Raw genomic sequence first — 20,263 nt, 5'->3', positions numbered from 1 at the left:
TTAAACAATAACTCCCCTTTCACCCTCCTAGCCCCTGGCTGCCACCATTCTACTTCCTGTTTCTATGATTTTGACTACTCTGGGTACCTCCTGAAAGTAGAATTATACAAGTTTTGTCTTTATGGACTGGATATTTCCTTTAGCATGTTCTCAGGTTCTTCCATGTCATAGCATGTACCAGAATCTCCTTCCTTTTTAATACTCATGAATAATATTCCCTCCCTTGCGTGAACCACATTTTGTTTATCCACTCCTTCCCTGATGGACACATGGCTGCTTCTACCTTTTGTCTCATCCTTGTTTCTGAGAGGTATGGCCCATCTGTGAGGTTGGACATTCCTCCGTTCCTACCTTCAGGGAGTTCACTCTCTCTAGCAAGTGCCAGAGTACAAAAAGATTGTATAATATGAGACATCCATCGAAGATGGTCACAGAGCATGGATGGATGGCTTTGCAAATAGATGGCTTGGAGAGAGTTTCTGGTAAAGCATGGATTCCGGAGTCAGGTAACCCAAGCTCGGTGGCTTCATCACTTACTGTCCATGAAGCTTTGGGTGAACTATTGAACCTTGGTCAGTTTCAGGTTCCTCCTCTACAACATGAGGATAATAGCACTTTCCTCCTAGAGTTGTTGGAGGGATTGAATAAGAACATGTAGACAGAGAGTTTAACAGAGGGCTTGGCGCCTGGCTAGCCTTCATTACTAAAATATAGAAGAACCAACATTTTACCCTAAATGTCAGGCCATTTGCCTATTTTTAGCATACCGTTCTTGTCCTCTGGATAGGATCATAAACATTAGTATCTGCATTTGTCACAATTTTGGAAGTACAGGGTGTCCTCAAAAAAAATGTATACACACTTTGACAGCTGATAGCTCCATTTCGAAAAGGAAACGTATTTTAATAAGCACTGCCTTTATAATTATGCCAAGTATGTGTGTGTACCTTTTTTGGGGGGGACACCTTACCCTATATTCATGGTTCCTATTCTGCCTTTCCTACTTCATCATTTAAGATCATAGTCCGTTTAGCAACTTTGGAGACCCAGATGATCAAGTAGACAGGAAGGTCTTCACTTGTTTTTATCAGATAATAGAAAAATAAAAGTGAATATGGACGGCTTTCTTATCATTGGAAAGATGCAGAATGAGGAAGGAAAATGACCGTTAGAAGATATCCTTCGTCCATTGACCAGGGAGTTCGCTTTCTGTAACTCTGAGCAGATTAGGGGGCGGAGGTTGGTAACTGTAGGTCTGATGACACTGCCCTTGTACATAGCCGTGTGGTGCTATCATGGCTGTTTTCTCATGAAGGATTTCATGTTTAGATTATTTTCATCTCCACTTTTTCTAGTAACAACCATGAAGACTTTTTAAAGTTAAAAACAAAGGAACACTGAATAGTTTGGCTGTCTGCAATATGTTTCTGTTAAAGCATGCCCTAAAGAATGTAGGTCTGAGACACAGCATCTGGCGGCTGCATTACCCTGTATTCCTGTTTGTCTGCCTGGTATTTCCTCCCCAGCAGTTCATTGACTTCAAGGCAATCGAATCCATTATTAGCCACGAGGAAAAACATCTGAGTCTCCCTCACCCCAACAATAGATTTAAAAAAATTAAAAAAAAAAAAAGCATTGTACACAGTCTTCTAAAAATTAGGCCTTTGAGGGGGGTGGGTGTGAACAGAGGAATTTCCTCCTCCACCCTCACCGTTGCTAAGCTGTAAGCTAATATTGTGAGAGAGAAAAAATATCAAGGTCTCAACTTCCTTTGGCCTACTGCTTTGTGTATATTTGTTTACTAGTATTCATGAAGGTAGTATTCATGAAGGTTTCCCCCACAGGCTGGTATAAACTGGATGATTTGCACTTTAATTTGGAGTTTTGCTTTGGTGAACTCAAGGTGCCCAGGCTCCTTGGACCCCTGAAGGTTATTGTTACCCCGTCCCTGCTGTTCTGATGTGTGTGGTCTTCCTGTTAGTATTTCTGATCAAGAGTTTCTTATGTTGATGATTGCTCAATCTGCTGGGGTGGGGAACAGTCAGTCATGCTGCTTTTAAATTTATTTTTATATTTGTCAGAAAAAGTGAAAACAGGCCCTGGAGATTTATTGTTTTCTATTTAAATTTTGATGCCTTTTTTGGGGCCAAAATCTCTTGAGAAGGAAAAGAAAGGCAGCAGTGTTGGCAAGACTTCTGTGGCTTTTAACAAGGGAGGACTTAGCAAGTGAGAATTTCCCAGATTGGATTGGATTCATGTTTGTTTATGTTTCAAACTTTTCTTTTGTAAGACCACAATATTGAGTATCAGTAGAACTGGAGGCAGATAGAATTTCATGGAATGTTTAGTCCCTTGGGGGGCGGGTATATTGGACTCAAATAAACTTGCAAGATGGATTGGTTAAATGGGACCGAATCCAGCAGGTCTCACTTGGCTAATTTTGCTCTTTTTCTGTTTTCCTGATGAGACTTCTGTCCCCTCCAAGAGGGCAGTTGAATCACGTGAAAATGAGGGGTCCGGGTGGTGCAGTTACTGAAGGGTACTGTGGTGAGCTGGGTAACACCTCACGCTACTATTGGGTTGGTGATGGAACCCCCACTCTAGCCCTTTAGCCACTGCAGTGCTGGGTCTAGGAGTTCTTTCGTGAGGGCAGGATTCAAACTACTACTACATTTTCTTCTTCTCCTTCTTCTTCTTCCTCTTCTTCTTCTCCTCCTCCTCCTCCTCCTCCTCCTTCTTCTTAATATATTTTTACTGATATCAAAGAGGAAGGGAGAGGTAGAGAGAGAGAAACATCAATGATGAGAGAGAATTATTGATCAGCTGCCTCCTGCACGTCCCATGCTGGGGACTGAGCCTGCATCCTAGGCTGTGCCCTTGCCTGGGATTGAACCCAGGACCCTAAGTCCACAGACTGACACTCTGTCCACTGAGCCAAACCAGTTGGGGCCAAACTTCTTAAAAGGGAGCAGCTCCTCTCTCAGTTGCCTGACTTCTGGGTAAACATGGCGCCAGAAATAATCAGCCCTGGTTGGCAGAGGGTAGGACTGCCCACCCAAGAAGGGCCTTACAGTGTGGAGGCCAGAACATAGTGGAGGAAGGAAGTTGCCATTTTTCAGTGTCCACGTGACTTAATTTGCAACACGTTTTTATTTTCTAAAGCCATAGAGTAATCCACAGGTTCACGAAGATCAAAGGTTACTGAATCTTACCCAGTTGGGAGAGAGGCCTGAGAAGGTGGGAAACTCAGAATGATGTAATCCAGTTGTTCCACTTTCCCAAAGCCTTGGTGTGGTTAACTGCAAAATGGGGTGAAGAACGCGTAGGATTAGCGGTTGCTGGGAAGGATTAAGTGCAGCCACAAACCCAAAGTGGCTGGCCCATTTCCAATAATGTCGTGTTGATTAAATATATACCGTATTTTTCGGACCATAAGACGCTCCGGACCATAAGACGCACCAGTTTTTAGAGAAGGGAAATGAAGAAAAAAAGATTCTGAAACAAATAGTGTCCTAAAATATTTTATGTGCATTAAAACCCAACATCACAGTCATAAACACATGTAATCAACCCTGTAAAGTAAACAGCAGCATTTAGAACCATTTTAGAGCCGGGCAAGCACACAGAGACCACACAGAGCCGGGCAAGTAAAAAAACTTTTTTTTTAAAGTATATGTGTAGGCTATATTTGGACCATAAGACACAGGGACTTTCCCCCCCCACTTCTGGGGGGAAAAAAGTGTGTCTTATGGTCCGAAAAATACGGTATATTCCTTTCCCTGACTGTTCAGGATCAAATGAGTTGACATGCTAAAGTATTTTTGAAAACTACTGATATTATTTATCTTTGCCTCTGAGTTGACTTCAGAACATTTGTTTTTCCCAGAAACAGAGGAGAAATATCCTCCGACCAGGAGACAGGTGCAGTTTTAGTGTTTTAAGTCCCCTGTGGATAATTTAAACCTTCCTACTAGTATATTCTTGGGGGCACAGCATGCACTCGCTTGTTGCTTTTGAAACCACGGGGTGACCAGGAGGCGCTGAGGAGAAGCCCACCTGCCCCACAGACGCCGGGGAGAGCTGGACAAGTGAAGCAGAGGCAGAGCTGCAGCGGGGTGACGCCCAGGCTCGCTCCCATGCACCGGTTTCCGCCTGGTCTGATTTATCGGGACTGATTCGAACGTGATTCACAGGTAGTTTCAGAAGAATTTTTATTTTGGCTGAACCGTCATCTGGTGGCTATTTCCGTTTTTTTTTTTTTTTTCTAAAGTCATTGGATTAGCTCAAGAATGCCCAACCTCTGTTGTCCTGACTCATGGAGGCAGGCTGTTTGCTAATGAATGGTGAGACCCCTGGGAGGAAGAGGGCTGGCAGGCGTCCCCACCCGATGGGTATTCTGTCAAATTCCAGAGAGGGAAACGTGATGGTGAATCCCAACAAACGGGTCCTAACACCCCTGCACAAAACCCATTAGGGAAACACTTTCGCCTGCTGGGATGCACTCACCTTCCTCCGGGAGGAGACTGAGCTGACATCACCACATTCCGTTTTGCACAACAATGCCAGGAGCAAAGTGAATGGCTCCGGGTCACAAAGGGCTTGGATCTGGAAAAATCTAGAACACTGTGCACCAGATAGAAGAGAGGGAACGTCTAGACTTTCTCTACTTTCAACTTTTCTATACTGGTTGACTAGTTTTTCAAAGAACAATGATATTTTTAATATTAACCATTTATAAAAGCTAAAGTTTTTCTTTATCATATTTCTAATTATTTAAACTTATGTGAATAAGGGTTCTTGTCAATCCTTTAGTCTAGGCCTCTCATCTTTACAGACCGGAAGTCTAAGACAAGTGCAAGTATGTAACTTGGTCAATGTGAGAACCGGGCTCGTAGTAGAAAATAGATCTCAAAGCTTAATAGGCTATATTCCAATCACTGAAGATGTGATAGAGGTGTGAATTATTGTAGTACAAAACATAAATGTATCAAATTAACATGCTATATATCTTAAATGTACACAAGGTTATATGTCAATGTAAAATAAACTTCATAGTCTCACCATGATGATGTAAGGTCTGTTTTCTGCTGAATATGTGGTTAGCTGCCTGGACTAACCCAGTGACCCCAGGCAGTGATGTTGGGAGAAAGGATCCTGGTCCTTGACTTGGGGTTGGAACATGGCACTTGTTGGTACCTCCAAACCTTGGGGCTCTCATTCTTCCTCTTTGCATCTCTTCATCTGTAAAGGGGAATAACACTCCCCATCTTGCAGGGCTAGAATTAGAAATTAGACATAATGAATTAGGTAGAATGCATCTGAAGTGGAAGTGGCTGTTTCTGTAGATTAAAATGGTCAACTTGTGGGAATTTCCTATAGTCCAGCCTGATATACAGACAGTCCTCCTAGGCACTCAGTAAATAGTAAAGCTATGGGAGCTGTAATAGGGGCTAAAAAAATATAATTTTATGGGCATTACTGTGTGATACCAAATGTCTGTTTTCTTAAAGAAACGAGGAGCACGAATATGGCGATGCATTTTCTTAAATGTATGCAGATGCTCTCTGACTTGGGAAAACTTCTACTTACTAGTGCCTGAGTGCCCACTTCCCCCATTCCCTCAGGGCCATCTTTTTTTTTTTTTTTCTTTTTTTTTTTTATCTATGTCTGTGACAGCTCATGGCTCAGCTCCCTTTCTCCCACCCTGCTATTGCTCACTTTATGGAGACCCCTCTGTGACCCCTGCTTTTTCCAGTTTCTTTCATTGAAGATCAATGATTTTTTTTTTTAGGTTAGAAGCTTCTCTGTGTGGTAACGGCCCTACCTCACTGATGCATAGAAATGGGTATATTTTTAGCTGTCCTAGTTCATTATTGGGTAAAATTTGACTAAAACCATAGCCTAAAATTCCCTTACACTGAAGTCATGCTATTGAGTGAAAGAGCTTAAGGGTAATTTGGGGGACACCTGGTTCAGGACATCACTGTTACTGACGAAACGTTTGACCTTGGGCTTCATATGACTTGTTTATACATGCACAAGTAAATTTATTCACTCTAAGTAAAATAATTGTTTTTTTGTGATTTTCTTGTCATTAGGTATTTATAGATAGTGCAGACAGCGTTAGGGAAACGGTGAAGCAGTGAATTAGTATTAATTCATGCTAATTGTTTTTATTGGATTTTCCCATTTTTTCCTTATCACAAATTTTCTGTAAACCAACATAATACCACACCCAGGGAAATTCATGGCTTAAGCCTATTGGTAGGATGTAGATTCTCAAACATGTTTCATTAGAAAGCAAACTGTTGACATGGGCAGAGGTGGGGGAAGGCGGAGAGAGAAGGAAGAGAAAATGAGACAATTCTAAACCTTCATCTTTTTTTCATAGGACTCCACTTGGTTTTCTGTTCTCAGAAGTGACAAGCTAAGCCTTTTTGTTTGTTGTCTTTGGAATGATTAAGAAAAAGGAAGATGGCATTTATGTAAATCTTAACTCATTCAACAACTCCTTATGCCTCATGGTGACACACATCTCTCTGCATACATTTCCCAGATTTATCTTGTTTCATTAAAACTGCAGATGTGCGTCCTCTGTTTCACTTGTCCGCATAGTTTTATCGCTAGGCATCTTACTCATGTTGCCATCTAGATGAAAACAGGAACTAGAACACATGAGAGCTTTGGAAGAATAAGTTTCAAAGCCTCCCAGTGGCGGTGACTGTCAATACTATTGTGACATGAAAGGGTCAGGCACTGTGTGTTTAGATGCCCTTTTACAAACCAGACCTAAGGCGGAAAGAAAATATTTTCCTGAAGTTGTGTCACTTGGTAAGGTTTCCCCGGTGGCCGCTAGGGGTTGGGCCTGGAGGCGTTTGCTGTGGTCCAAGGCCAGTGAGCCTCGAAGGGGGATGGCGGTGGGAAAACAAGGAAGAGGCAGGTTGATTCTCCCCTGACCTTTCATGTGAGCCCAGCTTGGCTCCCTTTCCATCCTTCCTCCTTCCAACCCTTTGTCCTCCGTCGGGGCAGGATTCTACGGTAGCCTTTCAAGATCTGCCATTTACATTCAGCTCTTGGAATTCATCAAGTGAATGCTTGCTTTTCATAAACTTAGTAACTCATCGTGATGGCAGACCTGAGAGAGGTGACTTATACCCTGTGTCCTCCAGTATTTGCAGACGGCACTAGGGCCTAGGGGTGGGGATGGATAAGACATGGGCTTGAGGGGGATCTGGAGTAGGACACAGCCATCCTGAGGTACTGGATTAGGTCTTGATCGGGGAAGCAGTGTTTTTCAGAGCGTAAGTGCTGTCGGTATATGAACCACCACAAGGTGTTATGTATCCATGATGTGACACCCCAAAGGACCCATCTTCTCTGGCCCACCTTGCTGGATTTCCCCTCTCCTTCCTTGCTTAATTTTGCATGTCAACTCCGTGTTGGTTCTCTAAAAAGACACTTTATTAAAAAATGTTTCAACGAGAAAGAAGAAATGCATTTCTGTTTATTTTTAGAACCTTCACTTCGGCCTAGAAATTCATACAAGCAGCAAACCCAAACTCTTGAGTATTGCCTTAGGACAGGTGTCTGCTATTGTGCTTACCAGGTACAAGAAAGGAAAATTACAATACATTCTGCATTGTTCTTTTAATAACCTCATCATAAATTCTCGAGCACAGAATGGGCCCTGGGCCCTCTATCTATCTGCAAGTTCATCTTATGACAGGTTCTCTGTTTTGAGCAAGAGTGCATCATCGCTGGTCTTGTGTTTTCAGATAAACACAAAGCTTTTTCAGGGAAAAGGCTTGAATATAAAGACAAAGGTTGTGCTCCCGAGGGAGTTCCTGGAAATCTTCTCAGCTGGCATCCCGGACATGAGCCTCATAGCCTGGGCTGAGAATGACCATGGCGAACACGGCTTTTGATAGGATGCTCTACTCAGGGGTCCTCAAACTTTTTAAAGTGGGGGCCAGATCACGGTCCCTCAGAGAGCTGGAGGGCCAGACTATATGAACTACTAATTCCTACTGTAACACCTCGGCTGCGCTCACTGCCCAAAAAACCTGGCGGGCCGGATCAGACTCCTCTGCGGGCCGCATGTGGCCCGCGGGCCGTAGTTTGAAGACGCCTGCACGTGGGCCCACTGGGCACGTGACCCACCCACCAACGTGGGCCTGGGCTGGCCTAGCGTGTTTCATCTCAGTTAAAAGGCTTTTTGTTCAAAGAACAAACAAGAAAGTTCAGATACGTCAAGAATGCAGTTTAGATGCTGGTTCCAAGAATGTAACTAGAGATCAAATGCTATTTATTTTTCTCAGTTTCCCCAGGGATTAGAGGTTGCACATCGTTGGGGAATTTGTGGGATAAAGGCAGATTTACTTTTGACAAATGGCAGTGTCTATATTATGGGAAGTCCACCCTCCCCGCCCTGCCCAAAATCTTATCTCTGTGGAGGTTCTGGAAAATAGGGATGCTATATTTCTTAACTCTAACTAGCAAATATATTATGAAGATGTATTCTTTTTTGTTCATTTTCTGGAAGTTGAATGTATTGTGTCTTGGTATAGAATTTTTAACTATTATACTGTCCCATCAGGATTTTATTTTGCTTCATGTGTCTCCCCGCAAAATACATACTAATTACAAAGGGAGCATAGTAGCTTAGCAGAGGATGAACCTGGTTTACACAACCCTAATCAAATAGGCAACGTTAAAACCATCAGTCATTGGAGACAAATTGACACCGAGGCGAACAAGAGAAAAGCACAGCATGTGATATTCCTGCTAAATGCAGAACTTGGATCTAACCCAAGTTGAAGAGTATTTGGCAAAATAACCAGCCTGGAATCTTTAAAAGCGTCAGGGACATGAAAGAACAAGAAAGTGTTCCCAAGTTGAAGGAAACTAAAGAGACATGAGAGTCTCTTTAGCACATGGGGCCCTGGATTGGACCCTTTTGTTGGTAAGAACATCACTGGAACAACTGTTAAAATCTGAATGGTGGAGGTGGTGGGGGTTGGGATGTTGTTTAGATGGTAGCATTTTGGCAATGTTAATTGCATGATTTTGAGGCTGTACTGTGCTTAGGTACGAGAATACCCTTGTTTTTAGGAAAGGTACATTGAAATATAGAGATCCTGGGGCATTATGTCTGCAACTAACGCCAATGGTTTAAGAAAAAGTTATACATACACATGGACGCCAGGTAGTATTTTAACTTTTACAACTGAAAAAAGCAAGACACATTATTCTAAGGGGCAAACGAGAAGGATGTGTTCTTTATCATGGCACAGTCATTAATGCCATCAGCTTGACGATCTTCAGGACTGTCTAGATGACTCTTGGAAGGCCGGCTTTTCCATGCAGCCATCCTCTTGTCCGTCTGCTCTTGCTCTTCTGAGGGTCCAGTGGAAAGTAATTTAAAATATGCAGTGAAATTTATCAGTCCGATGTTGCCAGACTGAGGACTTAATCTCCTTAGGGCTTCGAAGCCTTATCTTCGAATTCCTCTGAGTGAAGTATTAAGCTAGCGCATAAAAGTTTTTGAAGACTGAATCAGATGTTTATGTGATTCATAAAAGTGTATACTTTTCCTATAATATTTCACTTCCTCCCCACCCTGATTATGAAAATGCTACATACTTAATATATAAAAACTGTAGATATGCCAAAGGTATAAAAAATAATTTAAAAAATAGAAGTTCAAATGAAATCTCACCACTCAAATGACATGTCACTGGTGATATTCAGGTTTGTTTCTTTCTACTGTTTATATTTTAAATGGCTCCCATTTTTGAGACATGCTGACTACATAGTTTGTTCCCTAATGTTTTTACTCATTTAAGCATAAGCATCTTCCCTGTAACAAAATTTTAGACAGTTTTTAGCTCTTCATTTTAATATAATTTTAAACTTATAAAAGGATTGCAAAAAATAGTACGAAGAATTGTTGTGCTCTCGTCACCAATTCTTAACATTTCCTATAGTTAGATTTGGTAGGTGACTACCCAGTGGCCAATTTTGGGCATCAGTGCTCTTATGAGTAAATAGTATAAACCCTGGAGTCTGACACTCTTAGGTTTGAGTCTTGGCTTCACCATTTACTTGCTGTGTGACACTGGGTAAATCCCTTAACCTCTCTGAACCTTGGTTCCTTTATCTCTAAAAGGAGGATGGTCATGGTGCCCCTCTAATTGGGTGGTTGAGATAACACAGAGAAAGCACTTGGCATGATCCTCGGCACATCCTAAGCACGCATTCCATGTTTGCTTTCGTGATTATTATACAATAATAGCCCAATCTTGCCGAGGCTGTGCTTGACAGCGGCCCCAGTCGCTTTCGCTTCTTGTGTGGTGTTCGTTCTTCCATTTGACAGCTGGGAAACCCCAGACTCAGAGGTTCTGTGAACTGCCAAAGCTATGTAGCTGCCAAACAGCAAGACTGGGCCTTCATCTCACTTCTGTAACTCCCAGTCAGGGCTCTGGTCCTGAGATCCACTGCCTGCCTGGTCCATGACTCTGTACCTGGAGGTCCAAAGCTATCTGGGAAAATCTGAATAAGCCCCGGGGTTCACCCACAGGTAGGTCTTGCTACAGACCAGGCTTCGGCAAACTTTTCTGTAGAAGAGCAGATAGTAAATACTTTAGGCTTTGCAAGCCTGTATGGTCTCTGTTGCAATATCTCTGCTGTTGGAACTTGAAAACAGACTTAGACAATGTGTAAATGGGCGTGGCCACCTTCCAGTAACAGTGTTTATCAGAACTGGTGGCAGCCAGTGTTGGCTGAGGCATGGGCTGTTTTATCAACCCCTGATTTCGACAGTTTGCACTTCGGTAATGTGGCATGTGCATCTCATTATAGTGGCCACACCACGACCAGGGCCTCCTTTTGAGTTTTCTTAGACATAATGAACAATGCTCCATAAGCTTGGGCCTAGCACCTAGTTGGTGCTTAGCCTCTTGTTGCTAAATATATGAGAACGTCTCTTCCGTCAGTCTGTATTTTCCTACGGTGAACTTTTCTAACGCTATAGATGTCTGTATTTTTAAAAAATCGTGGTTTATTTAGCACCTGTGAACTTTCAATTTTGGCATTTTTTGTTCATTGTTTGGAAATGACACTAAAAGCAGATTGGGGGAAGAAGGCTTTTATTCTCAAATGCAGATTAACCAAATAACTTTTAGATATTCTCAGTGTTTACTATGGATCAGTTATTTTATTTTCTTTCTCTTGCACGGAGGATAATTTTCAGTAAAAACTCTCTTTGGGGATCTAGACAGATTTTGTTTCAGTTAGAGCACGCTCGTGCTACTGTTCACTCAAATAATGTTAAGAATCATGGCTGAGGACACATTTGTTCTCTCAAAAATAAATACTATCCTTTATGATCTAGAAAAGACCCAGCTTGTGGATACATAGGGGGCGCTTGCCCCAAGAATATTTCTCCTGTCAAAATACATTTTAGCTGTACTTTATCCACGAGGGTGTCCAACAATAACCCCGCATGGCGATTCATTTTAGGGAACTTGTACAGTTAATTTGAAATATGGCCCCGGGCAATTTAACCTTGGCTGGATAAAAATGTTTTCTTTTGCAATCAGTGCTTTGTTGCCCTCCATGGCTTTTCTACACGAGCCTGCCAAGAAATACTACTTCCCGTTTGTAGAACTTGATGGAGCGCCTCAGAACCTCCCGGCCACGGTCAGCGTTTCAACGGGATTGAGACTTGGCCAAAGAGCAGAGCAGGGCTGTCACCCCTGGATGAGGCACAGCATGGCACTGTGTAGCTGTCGCTCTCCACTCTTTCCCTCCTGGGGGAGAGGAAAGACTTTGATTAGGAGGCTGGGGTTCCCTATCTCAAAAAATATCTTCGTTCTCTCTCTCTCTCTCTTCCTCATTCAGCTTCATGAATATGCCTTTGACAGCTACCACGTGAAAGGTACTGTCCCGGGCAGCCCTGGATAGATCCACGTGTAGCCCATCCTCACGGTGAACCTCGTGGCAATCAGAAGGCAGCATCCCCATGGTCACCATGGACATTGGTGGGCGTGGTCTCCATTTTATTGTCTTCTGTTTCCCTAAGACTGCGGTTGGCAAACTCCTTAGTCAACAGAGCCAAATATCAACAGGACAACGATTGACATTTCTTTTGAGAGCCAAATTTTTTAAAAACTTCTAACACTACTTCTTCAAAAATAGATTCGCCCAGGCCGTGGTATTTTGTGGAAGAGCCACACTCAAGGGGCCAAACAGCCGCAGGTAGCTCGCGAGCTGCGGCTTGCCGGCCATGGCCCAAAAGAAAATGAAAGCTTTGGGGAGAAAAAGCCACGTATTCCATCCATTGTCATCGCTGGGCTTTATGCTGTCAGGCGAGTGTTTGATAGACATGGCCAGTGAGGTTGATAATTCTAGATAATCAGAACCGTAGTGGAGTGACGTCAGGCAGGATAAAGAACGGAAAGCACATGTGGAATGTCTGCAGGGACACAGTGGTCATGCTTAGACATGGGAAGCCGAGTGTTCTCATCCCCAGTGATCTTCCTCCTCCCTCCATTCATAAAAGCTGTGCTCACTGGTATTTAGGAAGAACTGGATATTTAAAACGTTTTAAGCTTCTTAGGAAACCAGTGAACAAAAGTTCAAGAATCTGAGGTTTGTGTTATGAAATTTTTAATCTTTCCAGAAATTGAATAAAAGATATACATTCAAACTGCTTCAACTTGAAGTTATTGCTTTGGGAATTTTGTAGAAGTAATATACACATTTTAATAAATAAGAGAAGGTGCTTTGGAGGGGTGGGAGGAGGTAGTACTTCTATTTGCTTAATTTTCCAAAGCCTTCTTCTAGGGAAATGTGTAGTTTGGAAAATCAATCAAATTAGTCCAAGTTTCAGGTTTTCCTCTTGGTGGAAAATGATGAACCCAAAGGTGGTGTTTTTAGGGCAAAAACATTCACAGCTCACACCAGAGCATTTCATATCCAAAGGTGGTATTTTTCGGGGAAAAACATTGACAGCTCACACCAGAGCATGTCATTGAGAATTAGGGTCACGTTTTGCAATTGACATTGTTCAAAAGAGAACCTTTGGGAAGGCAGGGGCGGGACGAGAATCGCGGCTCGCACTTTGCCTGTAATCATGCGTTCCTTTTTAGGAGCCTGTTTTTCTTGGTGGATTATGTTCTTGAAAGAGAGCCTACTACATTTACCCTCCGCTTGGCAGGGCCCAGCCTTTGTTTACCGGCTGGGCTGATGTTCTGTGGACATGAACCTTCTCACAGACAATCCCAGGCCCGAAAAGCGCCTAGAGGCCAGCCAGGCCAGGCCCAGCCTCCCATGTGGTCTCTCTGCCAACCAGCAGGGCTTCGTTTCTCACTGGGGCCCAGTCCACTCTGTATTTAGGCCGTGCCCAAGTGACAGGACATTCTCTCTTATATAAACTCAGGTCTCTCACATTGACTTTTCTTCCTGAGCGTCCTCCTTCTTGGGGGCCTTTGACAGAATCTGTGCATTTCCTGGGCTGCGTTCGCCTTTCAGATATTAGAGATTGAAAGGAACGTTTGCATGTTCACACCATACCCCCCACCCCACCCAGCCTCATGCACCAGGCTAAATTTAGCCCCGATCCTCCCTCTATATTCCACCTGTAGCTGAAGCCCTCACCACTAACAATAACCTTTGTGGTATCTTCTGGAAAATGCCACCTTTGGAGTCAGGAGAGGGACCTGTGTACTCGTCAGGAATATCACTTCTGGTTCTTAGTTTCAGGAAGCAACTGGAGCAGAAGGCCCACCGAACTAGGGGAAAGAACACTACCAGTGAGACAGCAGGAGAGAGGCAAAGGAAGTTTCTAGGGGTGACAGTGGCAAACCCCTCAGGACAGCTGTGCTCCCAGAATCTGTCCTAAGGCTCGGGAAGTGATTTCTTTCACGACGCGGAAGCCATAAGATAGGCGATGCATCTCTGTGTCATGAGGAGAGTCTTGGGGACGTGGTTAAAATCTTGGAGTGGCCGAAACCGGTTTGGCTCAGTGGATAGAGCGTCAGCCTGCAGACTGAAAGGTCCCAGGTTCAATTCCGGTCAAGGGCATGTACCTTGGTTGCGGGCTCATCCCCAGGCTGGGGTGTGCAAGAGGCAGCTCATCGATGTTTCTAACTCTCTATCCCTCTGTCTTCCTCTCTGTAAAAAAAAAACAAGAAATATATTTAAAAAAAAAAAAATCTTGGTGTAGATCCCTAAGGGTGTGAAATACTAAGTAAAAGGGGGAAAGATCTGTTATCGGCTTCAGAGAAAACAGACTTAGAAAAGGAAAAGGCATTCCAGGTGACGACATGGCCTTTCTTGCGGGGGCTGGTTGTCACCATTGGATGGGGCTCGTGACCCTGCAGGTGTGCGTGCTCACGGGCATGCATGCGTGTGCGGGTGTGCACACGCCTGCGTTAGGCTGCAAAGTCAGTCCAGATGATGCGGCCGTGGCCGCCGGTCTTTGGCAGCCGTATCGCTTCTGGCCCAGGTGACACCACGGGGCTCCTGGACACGCCGGCAGTATTTTCCATCCCCGGTCCTACAGAGCGGCTTTGTCTCAGGTGTTAGCCCCTTTCCAAGCTCTTCGTCACCAGCACGTCTCCAGGAGCATGACGATCCTTCGAAGCAGACGCTCCTTTCATCCTTCCTCTTAGAGCCTGGCCCCCGGGTCGATGCTCCGCCACGGAGCCACGCCGGCTGGGCAGTGTCTGGTAGAATTTTTAAAAGAAGGAATGACAGTGATCTCTATAGATAATGCAAAACACGTGAAATATAATGATAACAACCGAGAAAAGGCTAATATCGACGAGCACAGCCTGACCCGGAGGTAGATTTCAGTGGCCGGTGGCTGGGGTCACCTGCAGCCCATCAGCCTCAGTAGGAGGGAGTCGGCCATCCTAACCGATGCCACAGACATCGTTTTCCCCCCAGATCTCTTAAAGACGGGACGCTGTTCTTTCACATCCTTCTTCATACGGTTCTCGGCAAAAGCAGGAGGCTGACGTCTGTGTCCTGGGAGGCTCGGGTTCTTGTCCCATTCCCAGGGGCATCGGCGCCTGGACTTCACCTCGGATCGCTTTTCACGAAATGCGCGTCCCTCTTTGCACCTGCCTCTCTGCCGAACAGGTTTGTTTCCTCCCCTTGCAAAGGAGCCTTTGTTGGGACCCACAGAGTGACTGTCTGCACTGTAAACACAGTGTCCAGTGACACTCCCCATTGTGCAGGGCCCGCGGCTGTGCAGGAGGGAAAAAAGTCTTTCTTGAAGGTCACTTTCTGGTGTTTCCATCATCAAGTTTTCTCCTAACTTTAAAAAGAAAAAAATGGACCGCCCACAGCCTCCTTGGGGGCTGGTTATATCCCCATGACATTTGAATTCCGCCAACCGCTCGCATTTGTCGGATCATAATTGACCTGATCCAATGTAATCTGACCATTAGTCGCTGTGTAAAAAGTAAATACACGCGGCTCGTGTTTCCTTTGCCCTTGAAGGCTCTCACGCGGGGCCAAAGTGTGCCTTTGAATCGGAGAAGCCGGTCCGGGTCACGTTGCAGCCGGTGCGCCTCCTGGGGCCGCGCCCACCAGGAACCGCTGCGTCCGCCCCGGGGTGCCAGCCCTGTCCCTCCGCACCCGGAGCCTGTGACCTGGCAGCGGGCTGCGTCCTGACCGTGCGTGTCCCGCCGAGGAAAGGGAAACCGGGCGAAGTTTTAGGAGCAGCTGGTTCTGAAGATCAGGTTGTACCTGAGGGACAGTGAGGTCATGATCGCCACCTGGATGCTGTTCTCTCTGTTCACGGTAGGTCTCCTTGGGCACGTCCCTGCATTGCTGAGCTCGGCTGCCTGCCGCCCTGCAAACTTCCACCTTCCGTGCCTCCAACTTACTCGGGCACTGGCTCCATTATTCCAAAGGGAACTTATCTTTAGGAAGGCGAGGCATTGGAATTGCCCAGAAAGAGAAAGCATGTACAGGGTGCCCCGATGGCCAACTTTTCTGTAAGACAGCTAGCAGAAGAGCTCCGAGCCTATGAAAATGCTCTTTTGTTTCCGTTTCCGTTTTGGGATAAGTGATTTCTCTCTCCCTATTCATTTCTGAAACATGTAGGGCCTTCCATTTATACGGATAGCCTTTCTCAGGGAGGCAAAGCTTAAGGCAGAAATGTCTCTGGGACTTTGAACTGGTCACTGAATGCTGTCATGATTTCTTAACCTGTTAGCAATGATCTGAGGTGCATTGCTGGCAAACTAGGCATGGCATTTGTAAGCCGGGGAATACATGGAAGGTATGCATGTCTTGCTTTAAATCTGGTCCAATTTTCTGCCTCTGATCTTGAACGTATTGGCAGGGTAGGGAGGCACTGGGGCAAAGCTGAAGAATACCTTCTGAAGGTTCGCAAGTATTGTATGAACTGCCTTTTATACCTACTCTGGCCAGGCGTTGTGTGCCCTGCAGGGGCTTGGGGGCAGTTTTGTGTTTTGTGAGCTTTCCTTAGCCCACATCGAAGAGCGGAAGGAGGGATGGTGCCATCCTGCCTGTAGCATGCCGGTGATAGTGAAGTCGAGGAAGGGGGTGTGTGGTGCACACGAGCTTTTTCACACTCACAGAGACCTGGCATTGTCCGTGGCCCATACAGACTATTAAGTAAACATCCTCTTACGTCAAGGGAGACGGCTTCATTTTCAGAACCCTCTCATATTGGCTGATTTGTAAAGTAATGGGTGTGATGATTTTTGTGGCTTTTCTAATCCCATATGGTTTTGTGTGGTTGGTGTGTGTGTGTGTGTGTTGGTTTGTGTGTGTTTGGTTTTTTAAGATTTATATTTAAGATTTACTCACTTTTTACTTACTCGTAGAAAAACGTACTCTTTATGAGTTTGGATAAATGCCTACAGTTGAGGCTCCATCACCATAGGCGAGATTCCCGATGGTTCTCTCATCCCAAGCATTGTATTCTGTTTAGCATTCCTATTGGCATGTTTGGGTATGGAGTTTACTCTGACTTTTGAAGATGAAACCGAGCGACTGAGTAACAAGTAACACAGCAGTGTCTGGCACTTTCCATGTGCAAGGCTGAGTGAGATGTCAGAAGCTTGATTTGTTGATCCTTTGCTCAGAGTTATAAGTGAAGAAATGGCACTGTGATTAGTTGTTCCTTCATATTCTAATTAGCGGGTGAAAATGGCACAATGTAAAGTACACTTTGTGAAGAAATTTACGTTACGTACTGTGGTTAGTAAAAATAATATACTAACAATGACAAAGTTAAATTTTTTTTTTTTGCAGATTGGGTTTACATTTCTGTGGAAATTCAGTTCTGTGAGGTCAAGGGGGGAGAAATGCTGCTGAAAGCAAGGACTACACAACTCGAGCAACTTCGGGAGGGAACCTAAGGGCAAATTTCTGAAAGGCTCATGGATAGGCTTCAGTCACAACAGAAGCCACGGGTTTAAATGATGTCACCAGTGTCCCTCTTTCTCCATTCAGCTGTGTTTTCTTTTGTGCTGGCTCAGTTCTTGGTCAGCCCCCACCACTCTACCACCACCCCCCCCCCCTTTTTTTTATGGTATTTAGATGACTGACCAAAGCTCTGGGCCTTTATCTCCCATTTTCTTAGTTCTTTACATTTCCATCTGAAGTGTCAGACTGGAGTCTCCTTGGCTCTGATTGGTTCTCCTGCCCCTTGTGACCATGCAGTGGCAGGGTGGTGAGGCACAGTGTTCTGATTGGCTGGGCCTGGGTCCCATGCTCACTTCTGCATACGGAGACCCTAGACCACAGTGCATAAGGAGACAGCGGCAGAAGAGATTAACGAAGATCAAGGATCAGGTACTCCAGACAGATCAAGGCAATGCTGGTCCTCTATAGCTGGGACGTTTAAATTATATAATCAGGTGTGTGTGTGTGTGTGTGTGTGTGTGTGTGTGTGTGTAGACTCTACACTGTAGAGTAGGGGTGTCGAACTCAATCAAAGAAGGGGCTAAAATCTAAAATCCAGCCTAAATCACGGGCCGAATGGTTTACTGAACAGTCATAAACTGTCATTGTGATGGAAACGCAGTGGAGTGCAGTGATGACAGCGTGGTGCGGGCCACATTGCAAGGCCTGGCGGGACGGATTTGGCCCGCGGGCCTTGTGTTTGACACATGTGCTGGAGAGAGAGAGAGAGAGAGAGAGAGAGAGAGAGAGGGACTGATTCATAGTTATAAACACCTGTTCTAGGCTAACCTGTCAGATAAGCAAAAGTTTTCAGGATTGAACTTTTTTTTCTTTTCTTTTTTTTTACTTGTGAGGAAAACTGGTACCCTATCTGAGTGAGTAAGGAACCTGGCATCTGAGGAACAAGAGTCAGGACAAACGAGGTAACAGAGATTGGCAGTCGGCTGAAAATTTCGGCACTGCTTAGCGTTGCCGAGAAGAGCAGAATTGTTGCCTTGGGTAGAAATTACTATTAGGAACACCTGATGAGAACTCATGAAGGCTAAGGACTGGCATAGCCAGTCATGTGAAGAGTGCCTCCAGAATGAAGGCTGGATTCCAAAGCATGGCCTATACCCCCTGGCCCCTGCCTGCCTCCGCAGCCTCCCTCACCTCCCTCTGCTGCTGGCCTCCACGTTGTCATTGACATCACTCTTCTGCAGTTTGGAGTCTATGTCAGGCATGTGACACCACCCTGTCTTATCAGTAGCTGGGACCTTTACTCTGGCTCACTCACGCTTATCCTTTAGACTCCGTCAGATGGCAGGTTCTCTGAGGAGCATTCACTAACTGTGCTTCTCTAGCTCAAGGATCTCTTCTGTGCTCTCCTGTTCTCAGTTGGTGCCTGTTTTGTTCCCATGGGCAATGCTGAGAGACACCTGTGATTATCTTGACAAGTGGGAGATGCTGGCATCTAGTTGGTAGAGGTCAGGGATGCGGCTAAAATATCCTATAATGCACGTGACGACTCCAACAAAGAATATCTGAGCCAGAATGTCAACAGTGCCAGCGTTGAGAAACCAGGTTACCATTGCACTTGCCACATTGTTTGTATTTCTGTCTTTTGACCTTTATCTTCTCAAGGAGGCTGAGGGCCATATATGTAATCTGTCTCTTTGCATCTCTGGTACCAAAATGTCTGGCTCTGGCTAGGTCCTCGAGAAAGAGTAGTTTAAATATCCTATATAATAAAAGCCCGTCCAACCAATCAAAGTGTAATATGCTAATGATATGTTAAGGCCACTCAACCTATGATGCACATTGACCACCAGGGGGCAGACGCTCTGACCAGTAGGTTAGCTTGCTGCTGGGGTCCAGCCTATTGGGACTGAGCAAGATGGGCCGGACATACCCTGGAGCTCTTTCTTGGGCCCTGCCCCAGCTGGCCAACCTCCTACATCCCTCCCCAGCCCGAGATCCGGTGGGGTCCCTCAGCCTGGCCTGTGACCTCTTGCAATCCAGTACCCCTTGGGGGATGTCAGAGAGCTGGTTTCAGCCCAATCCCACAGGCCAGGCTGAGGGACCTCACCGGTGCACAAATTCATGCCCCAGGCCTTTAGAAATAAGATAAGATAAAAAATAAAATAAAATAAAAATAAAATAGTTCCTAGTTTAGTTACTAGCAAACACATAGAAAAGACTAGTCATTTCCAAGAACAAGGCAACTGGGGACGCTACTCACCTTATACTAGGTAGCCGTAAACCCAGGTTCTCTTTGTCTTACGGACTTACGCCTTCGTGTTCTCAGCTTCTGCAAAAAGAGCTTTGGGGTTTACTGTAGCAAATGGTGGAATAAATTAAAGTGTTAGCGTGGTACTTTTTTTAAAAGCCACAGTCTCATTAGGATAATATGTCCTCTGGTAATAGGTGATTTTAGGAATGAACACATTCAGATTAAATTGATTTTTCACAGATTTAGAATATAAGAAAATCCACTAAACACCACCTAGCAGCATAGATGAGGTGCTCATAAATATTTGTTGAATAAATGTATACCTTATGCTTCAGTTGAGGGTTTTTAAACAAATCACCCCCTTCCAAATTGCATTTTTCTGTAAAATAATAGTGACTTTGAAGACTCATCAGCAGTTATCTCTTGTGCCTTTTTGTGTGTATCTTGGGCTGTTTTAATGTTTTTGTTCATCATTTAGGTTATAAGCCAGTGTTCAGTCCCTGAAGCAAGAGAAAGAAAATCTATTTGGCCTTAGCTGCTTTCACTCTCAGTGGTTAGAGCATCAGTCCTATGGACTAAAGGGTCCTGGGTTCAATTCTG

At 44.7% G+C, this 20,263-nt stretch overlaps 1 protein-coding gene across 10 annotated transcripts in view; it reads left to right on the top strand.

The window, feature by feature from the left end:
• The window catches only part of PALM2AKAP2 (PALM2 and AKAP2 fusion), a 259,879-nt gene that overhangs the window by 181,589 nt on the left and 58,027 nt on the right, over nt 1-20,263 (top strand). Inside the window, exon 1 of one of the 10 annotated variants that reach the window (XM_045579924.1) lies at nt 15,669-15,813. The exons of the other annotated variants lie outside the window; for them this stretch is intronic. Within the exon in view, the coding sequence (XP_045435880.1) occupies nt 15,778-15,813 (36 nt within the window). The 5' untranslated portion in view covers nt 15,669-15,777. Of the gene's footprint in view, nt 1-15,668; nt 15,814-20,263 lie in introns of those variants that run through there. 10 annotated transcript variants of the gene reach the window in all.

This window comes from Pipistrellus kuhlii, unplaced genomic scaffold (assembly GCF_014108245.1).
Source record: "Pipistrellus kuhlii isolate mPipKuh1 unplaced genomic scaffold, mPipKuh1.p scaffold_m20_p_12, whole genome shotgun sequence".
In the NCBI taxonomy this organism is placed as follows: domain Eukaryota; kingdom Metazoa; phylum Chordata; class Mammalia; order Chiroptera; family Vespertilionidae; genus Pipistrellus; species Pipistrellus kuhlii.
This window is presented reverse-complemented; position numbering and strand designations above follow the sequence as displayed.